Source organism: Aspergillus ibericus (assembly GCF_003184845.1).
Source record: "Aspergillus ibericus CBS 121593 unplaced genomic scaffold BO80scaffold_45, whole genome shotgun sequence".
Lineage (NCBI taxonomy): Eukaryota > Fungi > Ascomycota > Eurotiomycetes > Eurotiales > Aspergillaceae > Aspergillus > Aspergillus ibericus.
The window spans coordinates 117,978-137,870 of NW_020292143.1; the positions used below are offsets into that span (position 1 = coordinate 117,978).

The 19,893-nt window shown below is 54.2% G+C and overlaps 5 protein-coding genes across 5 annotated transcripts; 3 read left to right on the forward strand and 2 right to left on the reverse strand.

Annotated features, from left to right (window-relative positions):
* Positions 1-5,237: 5,237 nt before the first annotated feature.
* BO80DRAFT_414729 (class I SAM-dependent methyltransferase) lies at positions 5,238-9,861 on the forward strand (the record flags this gene model as incomplete). The annotated part of the gene is made up of 7 exons (XM_025718112.1): positions 5,238-5,592; positions 5,738-5,754; positions 5,865-5,944; positions 6,006-6,167; positions 6,235-6,919; positions 7,630-7,862; positions 7,919-9,861. The coding sequence occupies exons 1-7, from the start codon at positions 5,569-5,571 to the stop codon at positions 9,859-9,861; spliced, it is 3,144 nt and encodes a 1,047-aa protein (XP_025571728.1). The 5' UTR covers positions 5,238-5,568.
* A 172-nt stretch (positions 9,862-10,033) lies between these two features.
* pup1 (proteasome core particle subunit beta 2) lies at positions 10,034-11,375 on the reverse strand. Its single transcript, XM_025717127.1, has 3 exons — positions 11,073-11,375; positions 10,948-10,995; positions 10,034-10,861 (listed from the first exon to the last, which is right to left on the reverse strand). Exons 1-3 carry the CDS (start codon positions 11,196-11,198, stop codon positions 10,217-10,219), a joined length of 819 nt encoding a protein of 272 aa, XP_025571729.1. The 5' UTR covers positions 11,199-11,375; the 3' UTR covers positions 10,034-10,216.
* Positions 11,376-11,806: 431 nt separating this feature from the next.
* On the forward strand, positions 11,807-16,323 carry BO80DRAFT_364021 (FG-nucleoporin NUP159; the record flags this gene model as incomplete). The annotated part of the gene is made up of 3 exons (XM_025716130.1): positions 11,807-11,887; positions 11,952-12,645; positions 12,698-16,323. 3 exons carry the CDS (start codon positions 11,807-11,809, stop codon positions 16,321-16,323), a joined length of 4,401 nt encoding a protein of 1,466 aa, XP_025571730.1.
* Positions 16,324-16,512: 189 nt separating this feature from the next.
* BO80DRAFT_192191 (uncharacterized protein) lies at positions 16,513-17,598 on the forward strand. The gene is made up of 2 exons (XM_025714124.1): positions 16,513-16,782; positions 16,897-17,598. The coding sequence occupies exons 1-2, from the start codon at positions 16,599-16,601 to the stop codon at positions 17,445-17,447; spliced, it is 735 nt and encodes a 244-aa protein (XP_025571731.1). The 5' UTR covers positions 16,513-16,598; the 3' UTR covers positions 17,448-17,598.
* On the reverse strand, positions 17,573-19,473 carry BO80DRAFT_192169 (telomere maintenance protein PBP2). The gene is made up of 3 exons (XM_025714123.1): positions 18,719-19,473; positions 17,778-18,666; positions 17,573-17,721 (listed from the first exon to the last, which is right to left on the reverse strand). The coding sequence occupies exons 1-3, from the start codon at positions 19,211-19,213 to the stop codon at positions 17,699-17,701; spliced, it is 1,407 nt and encodes a 468-aa protein (XP_025571732.1). The 5' UTR covers positions 19,214-19,473; the 3' UTR covers positions 17,573-17,698.
* Positions 19,474-19,893: the final 420 nt, after the last annotated feature.

Consider the following 19,893-nt stretch of genomic DNA (forward strand, 5'->3'; position numbering starts at 1 on the left):
GTCACCCCGGGTGTCCCAGATCCATTACCTTGGGAGCGTCGTGGCATGCTCACACCCTTCCATCATCAGGCATGCAAGTAATCATAATTCTAGCGCCAATCTCAACTCATAGATATGGTGCAGAATGGACCAGTCGGCTCCCCTGGCAAATTGAGGCGAACAGTACGCTTGGCCACGATACATACTAATACTGCCTGCCGAAGGTGGCCTGGGATTGGGATGAAATCAACATTCGGTTGGAACGAGTATTATTTTGGTGTACAGGGAGGAAAAGAAGCCGCATGCGGAAGTCCGCCCAGGGCAGGCCCGTCGCGGGGGGTCTCAACTGCATCATGACGATGAAGATCTGGGCAGCTCGCAGGTCTTGGCATGTCGTTCTCTTCCTCGTTCTTCCCTGGCGCAGGAGTGCCTGCCCCTATCAGGGCCAAGGATGCGTAAACCATGCCCACCCGAGTTACGGGGCATGCGCGCCGTCGACCCGTTTGGAGCCTTCTTGTCTCGCATTACTTTCGAGCTCATCGCGAAGCTCACCGCGATATTAGCAGTTGCTGTCGCTAGGCTTGGCTCTGTTTAACCGCCCACAAGAGAGGTCTGGGTTATAATGAGGCTTGAAAAAATTTTTGAAGCATAATAACCACCATTTATTTTTCGGTCCCCACCGCCGCCCATACTTACACCGCTATAACGAGAGCAGCAATGTACCATGTAGGTTCGGATACGTGACAGCTTGCAGCGTGTGTGCAATGAGGTTATCAAGGTCATGTTGTGAGGCCCGCTGTGACGGCGGTATTTCCACGGTTTGAAAGTTGGGGTGCGTCGGAGTTTTCTGGGTAAAATTTGGAGCGCTACCGGTCCTGGGAAGATGGCAAGTGAGATCGCAGGTAAGCCGAGCTCTCAACAGTCAACACCACTAGTAGTACGGAGGAATGAGGGGAAGATCACCCAAGTTCCTCCCTCAATTTTGTGACATCAAGGTCGTTGGTTCGGCTGCAAGGGTCAGATCAGGACCACGGCAACGGCGAGAGAGAGACAGTGTGAAATTCATGAAAGCCCGGACAATCTCGGGCTGGGTCAAGCATCGCGATGGAATAGGTCCAGAGTCCTTGGTTCCGTTGGAGCCTGGGAGGATCCAAAAGCCGTTGGAGAGATCGGTCTGATGGGCGACCCAGATGATTGACGGATATTCTCAACATGCAGTAGCCCGGCCGTCACTATGCTCTTCTGAGCGCTAGCAGGTGCAGTAGTCGGCTTTCTAGTCCCGAGTAAATTGGGTGAGACGGCCTGCTTCCGGCTCACTGGGAGGCCTCCAAGCCCGAGCATTCGCCAGAGCTGAGTCTGGTGCAGGACTAGTCGCCCTGGCCCTGGCCCTGGGCCTTCCTTCACTTAACACCCCTCTTTGCCTAAGGTACTCCGTACCTCCATACTCCCTACTACACATTAGTCCCTCTTTCCGGCCTCCATCGGTCTTCCCGATAATCCTCCGCTTCGTCCGGATAGATCATCCATTCCAATGGAACCCCTGCGATGGCTTGACAAGCGTCTTCACACCCTGGAATAGTGTCATTCCAGAGAGCTGGAACAAGCCAATGATCCCTGCTGGTGGGGGATGCTACTTGTGCTAAAGAATACTAGTAACTGGACAAGTGTCGCCTGCTGCTCTTGCCAATCGGACAACGGTCCAAGCTGCACCGGGGGAGCCCAGGAGGAAGAACTGAGGATGAGTGGGCTGAAGAACAGAACACTAACTGAAAGTGACACCACTACTCGCACCATCCCAGCATAGCACTTCCCGAATCTGAAGAAAGACGGGTCATGGGGGCTACGACAGACCGGATGGGCGTGCGACCATTTGTGGAGATCCAGATCAACCATAAGCTACCAGGATATTCCCTGCAGTCTGGCCTCTATTCAAGGGGTATACTTCAGTATGCCGTTTCGAATTTTGACAACTTGGGCGAATACGCCGACCCAGCTAATTTCAAGTTTTCATGCAATCTGGGTGAGGAGATCAATAATACCCTGACCACCGTGGTATTGTAAGAACAGCCCCGAAATTTCATGGACATCCGGACGAAGAAGGCTCACGACACCTATGGCTTAGCAAGTGAATAATTGCGACTGCATTGGCTACAATACCCAACAGAATAAGTTGACGGATTGCCTAGCGGAGCCTTTGATCATGGAGTGCCACTGTTGGTACCGTATCCGTACCAGCTCCGACCTAGTTAGATTACTTAGGTACGTATGAAGTACGGAGGACTGGGAAGGACTACTCCGTAAGTGAAAGCTAAACGAAGGGTTCAAGAGTCGATTTGAAAGTAAGAAGCGAAAATCGGATCTCGCTTGCTCCAGCACCAACCCGGTGTCAGTCTCGGATGTGGGGACATCAACCTACGAAGTACGAATGTCAGATGCCACTAGTACACACAGTGAGCACCGATCTCGTTTCTACCTACTGTGAGATGCGAGAGGGAATGCCAGAGGTCCCAATAACTGTCACGGACTTCACCTGTACCTTGACCATAGGTACAGCATGCAGGACACCTGGATTGACGACTACCTTTGCCTGTTAGGGGCTTGAAACAATCAAGATCCAGATCGTATTTCTCCCCAAAGCATAGATGTATTTTCCATTTTACTTTGGCTCTCGTGCTCTTTAACCTAAGCCGAACTTCTCATCCAGCGAAGTGTCTGCGGGGGCGATCGAGCACCGAGGCAACCAAGCAATTTCAAATGTTGAGACATCTGCGACTGTCGTACGATGCTGGGGGGTTCTCCCTCTTTTGGGCATGAAAGCCGTGACGAATTGATATCATGAACAGTGGTGGCTGCAGATCTAGTTCATCACCTGGCAGTTCCTCTGCGACCAACCGTTCGACATGTTGTCGGAGGAGTTGATGGCACTACTAGTTACAATCGAATTTATATTCTTCCGGACTTGGCCGAGCTTCAGGTTTACAGCAAGTACCTACGATCTATGGAGTACAGCAGGTGTACTCCGTACTCATGTCAACAACCCGGTGACGATTAGTGATTCAAAAACAAACTTCCACCTTCAGAGACGGGAGCTCCCCGGCATCACCGAAGGTGGAGAGTGGACTGTGGACCTATGAATTTGAAATAAAATCAGGGGGGGCCAGAAGCTGTCGAGGTCAAGTGGGACGAAGTGGAATTCCGCCGACGAGAAGGTGGGTCAAGGATCCCGACAGACTGGATACTGCGGTAACTCCGTCCACCATTGTTTTTCTTTTTATCATTTTGTGGCCCTTTCGCCGTGAGGGTCTCCATATCTAGAGGTGAAAGGATTAATCCTATCCGATGATCGTACGAACCCTCCCCGGGATCCCAAAGGGGTTGTTGCGATGGCCACAAAGGCCAGGAAAACCCCCTCACTTCGCCTGAAGATGTGCGCCCTTCAGTTGGCTGTCACTTAATTAATTTAACTTTTCCTTGAGTCAAAGATAAATTACGCAGGCTTATCTTACTAGGATCATGCAAATGCATGCGCTGCGACACCGTCTGATTTCAGCCCAGTCGGATAATGGGGTGGGCGATCCGTGGATGGAACTTTCCAGCGCTGCGGCACCAACAATCATTGGGTCCCGGGTGCTGTTGAAGATCATCATCCATCCTCTTCTCTCCGGTTGGATTGTACCACTACTCCCTTCAGGGGTGTCGTGTACCTCCCTAGTACCTAGTTTGTACCCTGTCACTCAGAGAGATCCGACATGGTGAATATTCTATCTTGCCAACATGCGAGCAACAACCTATTGGGCAAATGCCACATCATCCTGAGCTGCCCTAATTTCGAGAGGCTTGCGCGAACGAGTGTTCGGACCACTAGGTCCGCCTGACTAGGGGTGCTGAAGGACATTAAGTTATTAACCGACCTGACTGGCGAGAATTCACCAACTTGACCATCTTGGGCCCCTGTTTAGCGAGTGCCTTTAGTCCAAATTCAATATGCACGGAGCGATCATTTTAGTAATAGTGTTTCACACCCCGTTGCTGGATGCTCCCAGCAGCCTGGGACGCCCGTGCTTTCTATTATTTCTTTTTATTTAATATTTGTTAATTTTTTTTTTCTTTTTTAGCACGGTGTCTACCCACTACCCAAATACCTGGCGCTGGTGCCCGCAGGAAAAGAAAAGACGAGCAGTCGGAGGAAAAGGGCAGATCTTAATGACCTACTGATGTATGCGTTGTCAATCTCTTCGTTCTGGCCGCAATAATTGAGTGCTAGTGTGTCCCCTCCTACTGAAAATGCTGCTTTGGAACCACGGTCAGCTCCGAACCGAAGAAGGCAGAAGAAGCCCATTTGCTTCAAGTGATCAGGGAACCCCTGCAGTGAATCCAAAGGATCGTAAGTTGATTGCCTACGGTAGTACCCGTACTTTCCGAGCGGAAAGTGCAGAAAAGAGAAAACTTTCCGAAGGGTCGTTATTTAGCTTTTGGAGACGGACTTCCAGAAGGTTGGGGTTTGGCTTTGCTCGGCAGAAAGCAAGAATGACAGACTAGACATTTACGTCTTCCTCGGTGCTCCGTTCCTCGCCCCGGAAGACAACAATGCAGTGTCAAACGGGAAATCAAGCACCTGTTACATACATGCAGTGTGCGGGAGCTCAGATATGTGGGCACCGGGCAGGTAGGTCAAGTCCGTAGATTTTAGATTAGGATCCGACATTGGATGGGTTGCTTTTCCCGCCACCCGCACAGAACCACCCACTCGGTTCCCGGTTGGGTGCAGTTGGAGGATTCATGATTCATACCCGTGGGTACCACCCGGTTCGTCGTAGGTAGTACCTTCTCTGGACCTAGTTACTGCCTGCTTGGACGAGTCACTAGTACTTACTTGGGTGCTGTCAACACGACGTACGACGTACCTTTCCTGTCCAGTGGTGCAATGCTGCCAATGCCCCTTAATTATGCTCTGGTGCTTGCCTGGTCCAGTCACAGCCAAGATTTCTGGTATCTTTCTAATTTTCTTACTTCCATTTAGCTTTTAGTAGGATTAGGTATCTCCCCATCCTGCTAAAGTCAAACTTAATCCAACCTGTCGGGTTCAGGGAAGAGATTGGGAAAAGACAGCCGACGGTGCTCCTCTTCACCCACCCTGATGCTACCTACCCACAATAATGTCACCCCCCCCCGTCTAGCTACAATTATAGGCTCTGTAGTGCTGCGAAGAGCGGGCACCTCTAAATCTCTGGGCTTCTCCAACCCCCGGTAACGCCTTTGGTTTTTTTTTCCAATCAACCGTGCTTCCACCTGTACAGTAACGGAAGACTGGTAACCAACCCTTCTTCATTACTCCTACTACTCGCCTCCATCCACCTCCCTTTCCCAGTAAATTCAAAACCTTATCATTGTTATAATAAGGTCGTCGGGCCCGGGCCGTGATCGAAGTCTCTAGATCTCTTTCTATGAGACACTGATTTTTCCTCTTCGAGCACCCACCGACTAATTTGCCTTACCGAGCCCTGGACTTGGATACTACCTACGTACTACCATCCCCCCCACTCGAACGTTGGTACTCGAAGCCCCATTTTCCGGAGTCCGCCAGTACATATGATGCCTGCTGGCAGGTCAGCTGTAAGCCTTCCCTTTTGGAATTTTGATTGGCGCCATACCTCCTGGGAGTGGTGATCTGGACACTCTTGCTTCGACTCTTGGTCGCCGTCTACATCTCTCTTTCGATCGGCAACACTCTTGACTTCACTAACACACCATGTCGCAGGGATCTAGTCGTGAAGAGTAAGTACTGTCCATCTTCATACTTGCAGAAAGAGGCAGAAGTGCAAAAACTGTTTGCATACTCGCAGCTTTGCCGCCGTTGATACGCTGGTGCTAAATGTTCATGATAGCGACACACAGTCATTGACTGCCAGCGTAACGGACTACCCCGTGGAGCATGGAAGACGATACCACAAGTATCATGAGGGCGGTATGTCTACGCCATCTTGGTTCTCCCAGAGCCAGCTCGTCTGACTGAACCACTTCCCCAGCATACTTGTACCCGAACGACGAGCAAGAACTGGACCGTATGGACATGCAACATCATATGCTCAAACTTGTGAACAACGGGCGGATGCTATTTGCTCCAGCCCAAAGTCCAAAGAGGATCCTAGATATCGGCACTGGCTCCGGTATATGGCCCATAGAATTGGGTAAGAGGCTTTCACACCCCTCCCTGGCTCACCCCTTTAGGCTGTTTCTCACAGTGTCTTTGCATAGCATCCGAATTTCCAGCAGCCGAGATCATTGGAACCGACCTGTCGCCTGTCCAACCGAACGAAGTTCCAGAGAACGTCCACTTCCTCGTCGATGATGCTACAGAAGATGACTGGCTATGGGGCCCCAATCACTTCGATGTCATTCATGCTGGACACCTTTCGGGGTCCCTGCCGTCGTACAAAGACTTGTTGCGGAAAGTCTTCAAGTATCTCAAGCCAGGCGGCTACGTTCAATGTGATGAGTTCGACCCGAAGCCAAAATGCGATGACGAAACGATGCCTCCAGAAGATCCCGATAAGTTCAGCGATTATGCCCTCCAAGATCTGATGGACTTGCAAATCCGTTCAGGCCAGGTTTCAGATCCGCCACGGCAGTTTCGAGTGGCACACCGATTTGCACGTTGGATGAGAGAAGTCGGCTTCGAGGATGTTCAGGAGCGTATCTGCAAAGTCCCCGTGAACCCATGGTCTACTGATTCACATCTGAGAACCATCGGTTCGTGGCACGAGGCAAACCTGCTGGAAGCCATAGCGGGATGGTCTTACAAGCCGCTCACGATCTTAGGCTGGTCAAAGCCTGAGATTGAAGTCTTTCTTGTCGATGTACGAAAAGCTATCCAGAACCGAGCCGTGCACGCCTACATGGACTACTACGTGGTAACCGGAAGAAAACCACGCACTGCGAAGTGAGGCCCTTGAAGGGTGCTCTATTGATTACGGTTTCAAAAGAATTTTGGATTTGTTTCTTAGCGTCTATACCTGCTTTTTGGCCTATCGCATCTCTCCATCATCACATTCTATTCTTCTTCCATTCTTCCCCTTTTGCTTGTGTTGGCTAGCATTAACATGAGATACCACCATTTACGAAGGCTTATGCATGAAAGGCGTGCAAGGTCCCTTTCCTCCATCTTTCCTTCTCCTCTTTGTCTATCTTCTTTTTGGAAATACATACTTCACAGCATAACTCTTTTGGTGATAGCCACGGACTACAGACAGCAGGGCTATCTGGATCAGGGCTATACCAGATTTTGGGGTTATCAGAAATATTAGGGATATTAGCAATAGTCGTCCAAATTTGAAAGAACGCAATCAAGTCGACATCATGCACTAAATAGATAGAAATGAGAAAAGAAGCAAGATTATCTCCATAAGATCCAAAGACGTCGAACTAACAGCAGGGCGCGGATTTCCTTTTGGGGCCGGGTGATTACTCATCCCGGCGGCTTTGCGATCTCCAATCTTTCGAGCTCCGCGCCTTGCTAATCGACCACACCTGACAGGTTGGAATCCTCAATTCCCTTGTATGCGCCTGCCACCTCATGTCTTTCGGCAGACATGCCTGTAGGCATGCCATTCAGCCTTCCTCGTCTGGTCTGATCGACCATGTATGGATCAGTGAGGACTTTCTAGCCTCTGCGTTTCAGCGATTCGCAAACGGCCAACGACGCTACGAGAGCCGAGTCCCGGGACCATTGGAGGCCAGGCGACGACTCGCGAAGCGGAGGAATACTGCATTGGCTGGAATAGCTGGTACGGGACCGCTGGACGATATCGCTTGTTTGTTTGGGCGGAATGGTCGGGAGCATCTGAAGTGGACTGACGGCCGGAAGGCACCACGGGAAGCGAAGGGTACGAGGTCGACTCAAGGAACAATTGGTGTATAGAAGCGGGCTAATTTGCTACAGGCTCGGATTTTTACCAATTGAGTACTCCGCCTCCGCCTCCGGCGGTTTACAGCGAGAATGTCGACCCGGACGAGTCCAGCAAGCCGCCTGGTTGGCCGGACCGGGCTGACGAGGTATCGCGCGATAAATACTTGAAGAGGCGTCTGAGGGAGTGCCGCACGGTTTCATCTGTTAAGAGGGTGGTTCGCCAATTGGACAGTGATCTCTTACGAGAGCCGGGTTACAGCCGTCTTATATTCGATCATTTATTGTCGTGTTCAGTGCGGGGGGAATCCGGTATCGAAGAGCTTCTATCGTTTCTAGACGATCCGCACCTAAATATTCGAGGCGCAAGGAATTACCTTACCGCGGTGGAGCATGTCGTTTTACGTGGGACAAGCCATGCAAACCGGCACACACTCTTCGATAACGTCATTCAAGCTCTGGAGCTCGGGCTGATTCCTCCCGAGGAACTGTGCGCCATAATAGAGACACTTTCGAAATTGGCACCGACAAAGGGTGGGAAAGGAAGACAGCCACTATACAGTGTGTCAAAAATGTACCAGGCTATGTGGGACGCGATCGGACGGTGTGATATCTACGGGCACAATGACCTAGATGAGGGGTTAGTCGACGCGTGGCTCGGAGCTATGTGGGAACGAAATATGTGTGAAGATTTGCCCTTGGCGAAAAGCATACTTGTGGCCGCTCAAAATCTGGAGTCGGCTTCCTGCTCGTGGACGACCCTGTTCATCTCGCGTTGGCTGGAACTTCCCAAGAGACTGCAAGTCGAAATCGACGAAGCATATGCAAGCGGAATACTGAGCAGCTTCAAGCCGAATGTCGCAGCTGCTGCCATTATATCGACCACGGAATTCTTAAGGTCTTCCAACAAGACAGATCTGTTTGGGCGGTGGCACAGCTGCTTGTCTCAGATCCAAGAGAGTCGAAGTCTCGTTTCATCAGAGACTTGGATTGATATCCAATCACCGCGTGAAGTCCCTGAATCAAGTTACTCTCCGCAACACCAAATAATATTACGTCTTTGGGCCTTACGGATCCTCAGCAGAAGTCTTCCAGATGGGCCTCTGTGGAAGAAGGACGTGAGAGCCACCGATGTACCTATGACACGCCTATTGAGCCTCTATGAAGTGCTCAGGAAGGATGCGGATGAGCACGACTTGTTGAGCAGCCTGATGAAGGGAATCCACGACCTGAGCATGCCTGCCAATGGCCTGCTTATGCTGGCCGTTGATATGAAAGCTCGGAATTCAATCACTAGATCGACCCGTCAGACCTTAACAAAATCAGAGTCATCGAAGATCTCATTCGCAGACGCATTTGCCGATCTAGACACCTACAATTCCATGGCGCCTCATTTCTTCTCTAAGTTTGAGAAAACGGTCCGGCAAATCGACATTACATCTCCCGAGTTCATCGAGCACGGCCTCGACCTCGCCAGAACCGGAGACTCGAAAAGCGTCTGGACGCTAATCCGTCTCCTTCGCTCTCACACCCCTCTCAAAATCGCCCTGTCAAAGTCATGGGTGCCCGTTCCCGACGCCTCAGAAAAGGCGCTGGTGCGCTACTACCCGGAGCCTCGAACCAGCGACTGCCCCGACCCACATGCAGCCCTCGAGATGATCCATCTTCTCGCCGTCTCTCTTGCGTGTTCGAAGCGCCTGACTCCGCGTCGCTCCTACAGCCTCGTTCATTGGCTGTACGTCTTCCTTGTGAGACATAACGCGCCTGTGAAACCCGCTCTGGCACGCGCGATGTACCACGCCGGTGTTGAACGCTTCCGACGACAGGGACTCCGCGTGGCTCCGACGCAATATGCGTACATCTTCGATGTGGTGGAGGAGGTCGAAGGGCCTGATGTTGCTGCTGATCTTATGGATCCGCCCCGCATGAGGGATAGATTTTCTAGACACGACGATGAGGAGGAGCATCACTCCGATTAATATCGTCTGTTTCACCAGCAGGAGTTTTTGAAAATCAGGTATCTATTGGATTTGTCTAAGACACTCTTACTCGGGGGTTCTGCCTAGGGCTGTATATAGAATAAGTAGATGGCGTTCATAGAGCTACATGCCTCTGGCGTGCTTACAAAGCTTTGTCTCCTGCATGAGACCTCAATTTGTCATGTACCTGCATCTAAGGCACAAGTTACCGTGTCTGTAACAGAATTTCCCGAGTATTATCATTCTAAAACCTCCAACAATCATAATGTGTTTATTCGTGCGTGGCTCGGATGTAAAGTAGAAGACACAGAACAAAACAACCAGCCCGTTACTCCTCAATCGTAACAATCACAATCTAAATGTCCACCTCCATCAAGTTCGGATCACCCGACGCCTCCTCAACCGACACATACTTGCGCATATCTTCCTTGCTGATGATCTTCTGGTTAAGATAGGCGGTCGTTCCCTTGGGGAAGCGGTAATTGCGCTCCTTCTCACCACGCTCATTGGGCTTGATGTAGTTGCGCAGCAACTGCGTGGGCTTATCCTTCTCGATGACGCACACGTCCACGTTACTACCGGAACCCAGATCGTTGAAGATACCGGCCTTGATGGCCTCAGCGCACAGCGCAACCGCGCCGTCGCGGTCCAGATTCGGCTTCCACATCGACTCGAACACTGACATCGCGGCCAATGAACCAGATCCCATGGTCACGTAGGGGAGCTTGTCGGTCGATCCGTGGGCGTGCACAGTGAAAAGACCAATGCCGGTCGGGTCGACACCCGCAACTACCAGGTACGCTCCGATGTGGCCCTGGTATCGGAAGAGGTGCTGCTTCAGCATCGTCATGCAGGTGATTACTCGTGGGGGCCGGCCCGTCGAAAGTGCGTGCAGTTCGATGTTCGAGCTGATCAGTGCCGTCGTGAACTCGGTGTCGGCGGCCGTACCGGCTCCGGCACACCAGATCTTGGGCGCGATGTAGTGGAGTTTCTCGCAGTTCTAGGCGTGGCACGTGGTTAGTGGTTGAATTGTTGGTGGCGTGGTAGGGAGGGAGGTGATGATGGGAGAGGGCGCTTGAAGCTTACCTTGTCTGCTACTATCGGACCGCTGGTAGCTCTGGTATCTGCCGCAATCTGTGGTTATGCCAGATGGGTCAGTTGATGATCGTCATCCATGATGAAGGGACTCGTCGGGGCTCGGAGATGCTTACCACAACGCCATTGTCATATATACAACCCACAATCGTGGTACCGGTGCTGGTGGCTTTGGGAAGAGGCACTCCCTTCGCGTGGAGAGCCGCGTTACGGTTGTAGTTGGAGAAATCGAAGCCTGTCATGGTGACGGCGTGGAGGGATGGTAGCTGCGAGGAAGGGCGGGGGCCGTGAGAGGTGGAGGTTCAAAGCTCCGTGGGATGAAGACGAAGCGAGCTTGACGAGGGACGATGAGGGAGAAGAAGTGGAGGACAGAGGGAGGAGACAGGAGCTATAGCTGGACGGAGGGAGATGGCGGAGAACGGCGAGGTCGAGCTGGAGTGACGAAGCTCCGGGCGCCTGATGGCGGCGGCCTCAGGCAGGGCGGATTAGCTAATGGGCGAGCAATTCCGCTGTTTTTGTCCGCTGGGAGATTGTCCGTCCTTGGAATTGCTGGCGCTCAACATCTCCTCCGTGCTGTTGCTTCTCGCTCGCCAGTCATTGGCCGTGCTCTGGTTACACGTCCTTCCAGGGCTCTGAATCCCGTCTCTTCTACTCCACTTCCTTCCCTCGAGGGGAGGTGGTCAAGATTTTTGCGCGCACCTGGAAGCTCTTCAACCGGAGTCCTCAAGCACTCCAGCGTCGCTCCTTTTCATCATCGCCGCAAAGTCCACCTTCTCCCCATGCTCCTAAGACCAGGTTATCCCTAGGCGACCGTCCCCGCTCAATCTCGGCCGATTTCGACAGACTAAGAATGGCTTTCAACTTTGGAGCGTCTAACCCCGCCGGGGGAGGCGCTGAACTGGGCCCCGAGCTCCCCGATGTTTATGCAGAGGTATGTCGCAATGAAGCCGTCCTTGTGGGGTCAATTCGAAACTGACTGGATGATCAACAAACAGGAAGTCGGATTTAAAGGCGTATCAAGTGATAGCAACATTCGGTTACTCAACACTCCCTGGCCCGAAGACGCTCTTCCTAGCCCGACAAGCTCCCTCCTTGCCGTCGCACCCACGAAAGGCGTTGTGGTTGGCGCTGGACCAGACGCCCTGTATGTCGCTTCATCCGACGCCATTAGAACAGCCATAAGTGCACCCACTGGGGAGGATAAGGTCAAAACCAAGCCGTTCCAGGTGCAAGCGACGATCCCTCTTCCTACAAGACCCACGCACATCACATTCGCCTCCGGTGACAGCGCCCTTGTGCTGGCGACTGAGAATGGGACTCAGCTTTCGGTTTTCGAGACTGCCAGTCTCTTGCAAGGAAATGCGCAACCGGCCTTATCTATTCCGACGAACGGCACTACCTTCCGCTTCCTTGCCCCCAATCCCGCGCAACCCGAAGACTCTCACTCATCCCTTCTGGCACTTGTGACGACGGGGGGCGACCTCCTCATAGCCGATCTGAAGGCTGGAAATCTACTCTCGGGTCCGAATGGTCAGGTGCTGAAGTCTGGGGTTAGCACGGTTTGCTGGAGTAATAAAGGCAAGCAGCTCGTAGCGGGACTTGCAGATGGCACTGGATTCCAGATGACCCCAGATGGAGCCCAGAAAGACGTCATCCCGCGTCCATCAGATCTGGAGGAGAACCATCATGGTAAGTACCATGCTCAAGTGCTCATCTGCCATTAGGTGTCTAATTGGTACAGTGTCGTCTATCGCTTGGCTTGAAAATGACGTCTTTTTGATGGTCTACACATCGAATGCCGCCGAGGATGATATGGGCCAGACGCCATCGTCACCATACTATGTTATCAGCAGAAGAAAGCAGGCGCCGTTCTTGATCCAGAAATTGCCCGAATTGTGTATGCCCTTTGGCGTTAAGCGCGCTCCTGCCTACCAGTTCATCGCGCGTCTCCGAGACTACAAACCGCATCTGAAGGATGTTCTCATTGTCTCTTCGACAGCATCGACGGACGTAGGTCTGATTACCAGGGCGGATAAACCGTTGGCTAGTGACGATGCTGCCAAAGCCACCACCGGGCTGTTTGTTACGACCGAAGTGAACGATGACACAAAGAGAGCGTCGCTCCCGCTCAAAGACTCTACCGAGGAGACCTCTGTGATCGGGCTGGGGGTTGACCTATCGAGTACTGAGAATGTTGTAGCACCAATTGCTGGAGAGGATATTACTGAAAGTTCTACTCCCCTGCCAAACCTGCTGCTTCTCAATCACGAAGGTATCCTTTCTTCTTGGTGGTTCATCTATGCGGAATCAATTCGTCAGAAAATCCCCTACCACGGCATGGCGTCTGAAGGTCAACAGCAGCAGCCGGCACAGCCAGCGCAACCTCAGCCCCCCAAGCAGCCGGCGTTCGGACAGTCGACTTTCGGCAGTCCGTCTCTAGGAGCATCCGGGTTTGGGAAACCGTCTACTGCACCGGCCTTCGGCAGTCCCTCCGCTCTGGGCGCTCGCCAACAACCGTCCTTCGGAACCCCATCATTTGGAGCCCCCTCCTTCGGCACCCCATCACAGCCGGGGGCTTCCTTTGGCGCCGCTAGTACACTGGGACAAGGCTCACCTCAGTTCGGCAGGTCCGGTTTTGGAGCCCTGGGCGGCACGTCGACTTTTGGCCAGCCATCCACCCCGGGCAAGAGCCTCGGATTCGCAGCCTCAAGTACTGGTACTGGAGGTGGGTTTGGCTCGTTTGCAAACTCCGGGGGATTCGGTGGGCTTGCGGCATCGAAGCCCGCCGGGGAATCACCCTTTGCGGCAACGTCGGGTGCAAGCCCATTCGCAAAGTCATCTGTGCCATCGCCGTTCGGTAGCAAAACCGATACTGACACCGCATTCCCTCCGAAGTCCAACGAGTCAAAGGGGATCTTTGGACAAGGCTCTGGTGGCTTCGTCCTTGGATCTTCGTTCAAGGGTGATGGTACTGCCGTCAATGATGGCCCCAAACCAGATAAGCCGTCTGGAGTGTTCTCGTTCGGCCCATCCATGGATGACCTGGTATCCAACGACAAGACGAGTCCGCCAACTGAGTCGATGGATGATATGGAAGATGAACCTGCCTCTCCACCCAAGCCGGAGCCGGAGCCCAAGGCGCCCACGTCCATCTTCGGGGCGCCCTCTAAGGTCGAGTCTTCTGCGCCTTCCTCGATATTCGGCTCTAAACCGGCGGCCCCCAATCCTTTTGGCCAGCCGGCAAATCCTTTCGGGCAGAACCAGACGACCAAATCTCCTTTCTCACTGTTCGGGAATGCTACACCCGCTAAGCCAGCATCGAGTCCGCTGTCACCTCCCTCCGAGAAGACCACCGTCGCTGCAACTCCCTTGACAAAGACGCCTTCGGAGGATACGCATCGCACTCCTCTCGCTTCGAGCATTCAAACCCCCCTACCTCCTGACTCCACTAGCAAGGCTTCTTACGGACCCGGTGATACTTCCGCATCATCAAATGTCTCCAAGAGCTCCGTCGACGACGCCCCCCTTCCGCCCGACTTCACTGTCAAGGCGAAACCTGCTGCAGCCGATGTTGGGGGAGAGCCACCTCTACCTCCGGACTTCACACAGGAGTTGCCCGAAGAAGAGGAAGAAGTGGACGAGGCAGACGCCGAAGAGGCGCCATTGCCTCCGGACCCGAGTATTCGGAAACCTCCGACATCACCCAAGGAAGAGCCCGGCCCAGTGCCGGAATATTCCGATGCGGATGAGTCTGAGAGAGAGAGTGAGGAAGCGGATGAGGAAGATGAGGAGGGTGACGAAGAGGATGAATCCGACTTTGAGGAGGACAGCGGTGAGGACGTGTCACGGGATATTAGCGAACCCGAGGAAAGTCCGAAGGCCACCCCCGAGGGTTCTTTCGAGTTTGGCAATGGTACTAAAGGCAGCTTATTTTCGCAAGTTGGCAAGCCGGCAGCGGCTCAACCCCAGCCTCAGCGATCGCTGTTTGGGGAGATTGGGAAACCCGTTTTCCCAGCGTTTCAAAACCGGGAGCCACCCAGGTCGCCCAGTCCCGTCCGGGGCGGCATTCAGAAGAGTCTGTTCAAGCGTGAAGGTCAGAAGCCTAGCGTTCCCCAAAGCCCCGGAAGCACTCTGGCCGCGAGAAAGGCTTCTCTCACCGAGTCTGCCCGGCGCGAGAGTCTTCTGAGACCGCAGCCTCAAAAGAAGGAGCCTCAGATGGACCTCCAAGCGAAGCGGATGGAAGAGGAAGCCCAGGCCCTTTCGGATGACGACGAGGATGAGAGGCTGCGTGCGGACCTTGCCCGACCTTTGGAGCCGGTTCCGACCCTTGACCCGTTCCTGCCTCACCAGGACTATGCCGGGGAAACGAGTAAGCCAGGTATCCCTGGCCAAATCGAGCGGTTATACCGCGATATTAACTCTATGGTCGACACTCTGGGCATCAACGCTCGGTCGCTGGCTTCGTTCCTTCTGTATCAGAAGCAGTCGCCCAACGCGAACTGGGTCGATATGCTGAAGACGGAACACCCGGCCGAAATCTTGGATGAGAAGCTGCTTCTCTGTGAGATTGAGAAACTGGACGATGCTGTTGTTATGCTGGCTGGCTCTCTGGAGGAACAGCGGGTGCAAGGGGTGGAGCAGAAGCTGGAGAGTTGCCGCGAGCTGCTGAGCAAGGACATCCTGACGCTTCGGGCTCAGTGTGCCAGCATCCGCAAGACTCTGGACGCGCACACGGATGCGGCTGCCATTATCTCCGCACCTCTGTCCGCGGAGCAAGCGAACCTGCAACAAGATCTCCGCTCGGCATCTACCGATATCCAGGCCAAGCTGGCAGATCTTGAGTCGGCGGTTTCCCTTCTGCGGGCGAAGATTGCCGACGCCCCTCGCCCGGATGGCGCTGGTGCTCGACAGGCTACCAGACGGCCGACGGTGGAGGCTGTTACGTCTACCATTGCTACGATGATGAACATGGCGGAAAGTAAGCGCAGCGACATCGACGTTCTGGAAGTCCAGCTCAAGAAACTGGGCATCGACACGTCGGCCCCGGCGGCCAGCCGGGAGGGCTCGCCCTTCACCACGCCGCGGAAGGGAGTCGCCCGATTTCCGACGACTCCTGGATCGGATGGCCCTACCAGCGCATACCATACGCCCGACTCGGCTGCGCGGGGGCTTAACTTCCGGTCCAGCATCAACGGATCGGCGCGGGCGAGCCGGCTGCGCAGTGTCGAGGGGGTTGGCGAGCTCGTCAGCAAGGAGGAAACTCTGCAATGGAAGACGAAGAAGCAGCGGCGCCAGCATATGGTGAGCAGTCTGAACAAGGCGATTGGGGCGAAGAAGAACAAGGTGCGGGGAGTGGATGATCTGTAGGATTGGATGACTGTTGTTCTTATTATATTGACACGACCACGAAACAGGGACCGGCGTGGTGAGGCATTGGATGTTGGTAGCGTTTGTACATAGATTTTTAATACCGATGTACGTTGTGCCTCAGGCAGCACTGACATCACTACTCCAGAAGCTAAGTTCCACTCGGTGCTGCATCAACAACACCATTTTATCCGTTCTATCAACACCGTCCCCTCCATCCCCTGATTCCACTCACCCAACCCATCTCATTCCCCCCGCACCCCAACGCGACCACCATGTCCGGCATCACCGAATTCATCTACTTCCACCTCAACCCCGCCATCAAACCCGAAAACCCCACCAACGAAGCCGGCGCATCGCTCCTCGAACTCTTCCAAACCACCAAACACCAAAGCGGCTACAAGGGTTCCGCCTGGGGCCGCAGCATCGAAGACGAGAATGTGATTGTCTGGATAATCGGTACGCTCCAACCCTACTCCCACCTCCTGTATACCCCTTCCCCTTCCTCCCCATTCCACACATCCACACACATCCACACCACCACCAACATAATAATAACAAAACCGACCCCAGACTGGAAAGACGCGCACCCCCCCCCCCCCCCCCCCCCCGCCACATCCCTAACCCCCTACCTAACCCCCAACAAACCCCTCACCACCTTCTTCGCGACCCTCTCGCCTCCCCTGAACCTCTCCTCTACCACCCCCTCCTCCCCATCCCCATCCTCATCTCCCATCTCATCCCCCCTAACCGAACTCTTCACCCCCTTCTTCCCCACCACCCTACCACCCCCCGAAACGACCTCGCTGCACAATTCCCTCATCGCATTCCGGAACGAACTCATGAACAATCTACCCGAGGAGCAACGTCCGAGGTCGTTTGCCATGGGACAGGTGGAGCGGCCCGGGACGCGGAAGCATGGGGGGAGTCCGAGTGGGGAGGCGTTTGGGATGGTGGTTGTGGTGGGGTGGGAGAGTTTGGATGTGCATGTGGGGGTTAAGGGGACGGAGGCGTTTGGGAGGGGGATTCAGCCGATTCGGGGGTGGATGTTGAAGGGGGATGGGGAGGCGGAGGGGGAGGGGTTTGGGGTTATGAGGCATGTTGCGTTTAGGGTGGTTGAGTAGGTGGGATGGGATGGATGAGATGGATGAGATGGATGAGATGGATGAGATGGATGAGATGGATGAGATGGATGAGATGGATGGGCAGTGAAGAATTATTATTGAGCGCTTTTCCAATAAATACAGTACAGCAAAAAGAAAACACACGTAGACCCCGAAACCCGAACCAACCATCCAGCCGCCGAAGGGACAGATTTTGAGTGCATAATGGGAACAATTTGCCACGGGACGTAAACAAAGAATGCACTCACTCCTTAGATACGATGCTTTTCGCTTTCTGTAGGGACGTTAGCACTGACGCCTCTTAGTTGAAATATTGGGAGGAGGACATACCCAGTCTCGAGTACAGCATGTACAGCGCCATCTGGTTGCACTCCTGTGTGCCCGTAATGGTTACCAGCCGTTCGTTGCTGTTCTCCTGCGGCTCGTTGATCTTGATCACACTGCCACTCAGGTGCCGGATCTCGTTGATCTTCGCACCGCCCTTTCCGATGATGGCGCCGACCATGTCGTTTGGGATGTAGATCTGCTGTGTCAGTGGCTGACCGGGCATGACACCACCGACGGGGGCGGCAGGCGTCGGGCCACCCCGAGCCTGACCAGCTGCCGCCTGTGGCGCACCGTAGGGCGCAGGCTGGTGCGGGCCAGCGCCAGCATATGGAGTGTGGGGAGTAGTACCGTAGTGCATGGAGGTCTGGTTTACAGGGGTGGGAGCGGCCGGGCCGCCCTGCAGGTAGGGAACGCCATAGCCGCCAGCCGCGCCGCGGTTGGGGTGAGGGTGGTGTCGCTTAAAGGTGTCGGGATGGCCGTACTGACCACCGGCCGGTTGCGGCACGTACGGCACAACCTGCATGCCTCCAGGCACTGCGCCCGCCGGACCGCCGCTGCGGGTGGCATACGCCGAGGCCGCGGGTCCGCCAAAGCGCTCCGTCAGCTGCTCAACAAGGGTCACGGCAACGTAGTAGGTAGCGATGTGCACAGCGTCAGCAACGCCAAGGATTACAAGGGACCGCTCAGTGGACAGTGGGAGGCATGCGTCAGAAGCGTTGAGGCGCGCACCTGAGGCCTCCTGGATCTCGCGAATCCGGCTCCCACCCTTGCCAATGATCGAACCAATGAGGATATGGGGGATCAACAAACGCAAGGGGTATGTCTTGGATTGGGCAGTGGAGGGGGCATCAAGGGGCTCGTTGTTCAGGGTACGAATGATCAGACCGAAGGCCTAACATCCGGGTTAGCAAGAGGCCAAAACATACCATGCCAGATAAACCAACCTTCGCCGCAGCATCTTGGGGGCCGCTGACGGTCAAGATACGCTCGACGGCACCCCGAGAATAGTCGCTGACGGTGCACTTAGCGCCCGACAGACGACGGATCTGGGACACGTTTTCCCCACCCTTACCGATGACGGTGGCAGCCTCCTGGCTGGAGATTACAGCCCGAATGTGAATCCAGCTAGACTCATCCTGGGGACGGTGTTGGTCGGACTGACTCGCGGACTCGCCGTGCGAGGCCGTCGACTGGATGGGTTGCGTCTCAGCGTGCACGCCCTTGGAGGGAGCGTCGGGAACAACCGTGTCGCCCTGGCCATCAGCCGTCGCAGCCGGCGCATCCGTCTTGACATCGGCATACGCCTCGGACTCGTCGCCCTTAACTACTTTGTCCAACGCAGGACGCTTGGCTTCCGGCTGGTCATTGGGACCGGACGGCGAGGAGGGATCCTCCAATGGACGCTTGGTCGATTGCAGTGCGGACGGGGAGGCAGACATGATGATGGTGGCTAACTGTGCAGTCTTTTCTCGCTTGCTTCACTTACGCAGGAAGTCGAGTTGGTTCAGAACACTTGCTTTCTTCTTCTTGTCTCTGCTTTATTTGATCGACTATGTACACCAGGAGTTCCCAATAAAACTTGCTGGTGCTGGCGATCACGTGGAGAGGGAATTCTGGTGCTTGGAAGGACTGGGAAAATTGGCAATATCGTGCACAGTGCGGGAAGTGATGCTGGAAAGGACAGCCGGTGGAGGAAAGTGTGCAGATGCTGGGTTGTCACGGGCCTTGGAGCTTGGATTTGGAGCAAAAGGCTTCACCAGAGAAGCAGTGCAAGGTAGAGGGAATGAGGAGAAGACACCAATCGGGTCGGGTATGAGGAAACGGAGGGAAGACTGGGTGCTGGACGGTGACGCAGAGGGTTCAGGGTCCGGACGTGCTGTGAGCGGAGGGTGGACAGCCAGGGGAAAAGAATAGAAAAGAGAAGTAAAATAAATCCTCGAGCAGTTCACGAAGTCCCAACTATCCTTGGATTCCCCTCTGAAGACGCGACTTGTTCGCAAGTACAGGACGTTCAGGACGGGGCGGGTCCTCTACACGATCACCCACGAAATAGCTAGAGCAGCCGGCGTAGGGGATCAGATGCCGAGTGAAATAAAGCCAACTAGCTGGTGACAATAGT

Bases quoted from the DNA above. Each gene is read 5' to 3' on its own strand.
- BO80DRAFT_192191 (XM_025714124.1), top strand. From the start codon at position 16,599: ATGTCCGGCATCACCGAATTCATCTACTTCCACCTCAACCCCGCCATC. The intron at 16,783-16,896 runs GTACGCTCCAAC...AACCGACCCCAG, and splicing joins TGTGATTGTCTGGATAATCG to ACTGGAAAGACGCGCACCCC.
- BO80DRAFT_192169 (XM_025714123.1), bottom strand. From the start codon at position 19,213: ATGTCTGCCTCCCCGTCCGCACTGCAATCGACCAAGCGTCCATTGGAG. The intron at 18,667-18,718 runs GTTGGTTTATCT...CCCGGATGTTAG, and splicing joins CCCAAGATGCTGCGGCGAAG to GCCTTCGGTCTGATCATTCG. The intron at 17,722-17,777 runs GTATGTCCTCCT...ACGTCCCTACAG, and splicing joins CATGCTGTACTCGAGACTGG to AAAGCGAAAAGCATCGTATC.
- pup1 (XM_025717127.1), bottom strand. From the start codon at position 11,198: ATGACAGGCTTCGATTTCTCCAACTACAACCGTAACGCGGCTCTCCAC. The intron at 10,996-11,072 runs GTAAGCATCTCC...GCATAACCACAG, and splicing joins TATATGACAATGGCGTTGTG to ATTGCGGCAGATACCAGAGC. The intron at 10,862-10,947 runs GTAAGCTTCAAG...TGCCACGCCTAG, and splicing joins GTCCGATAGTAGCAGACAAG to AACTGCGAGAAACTCCACTA.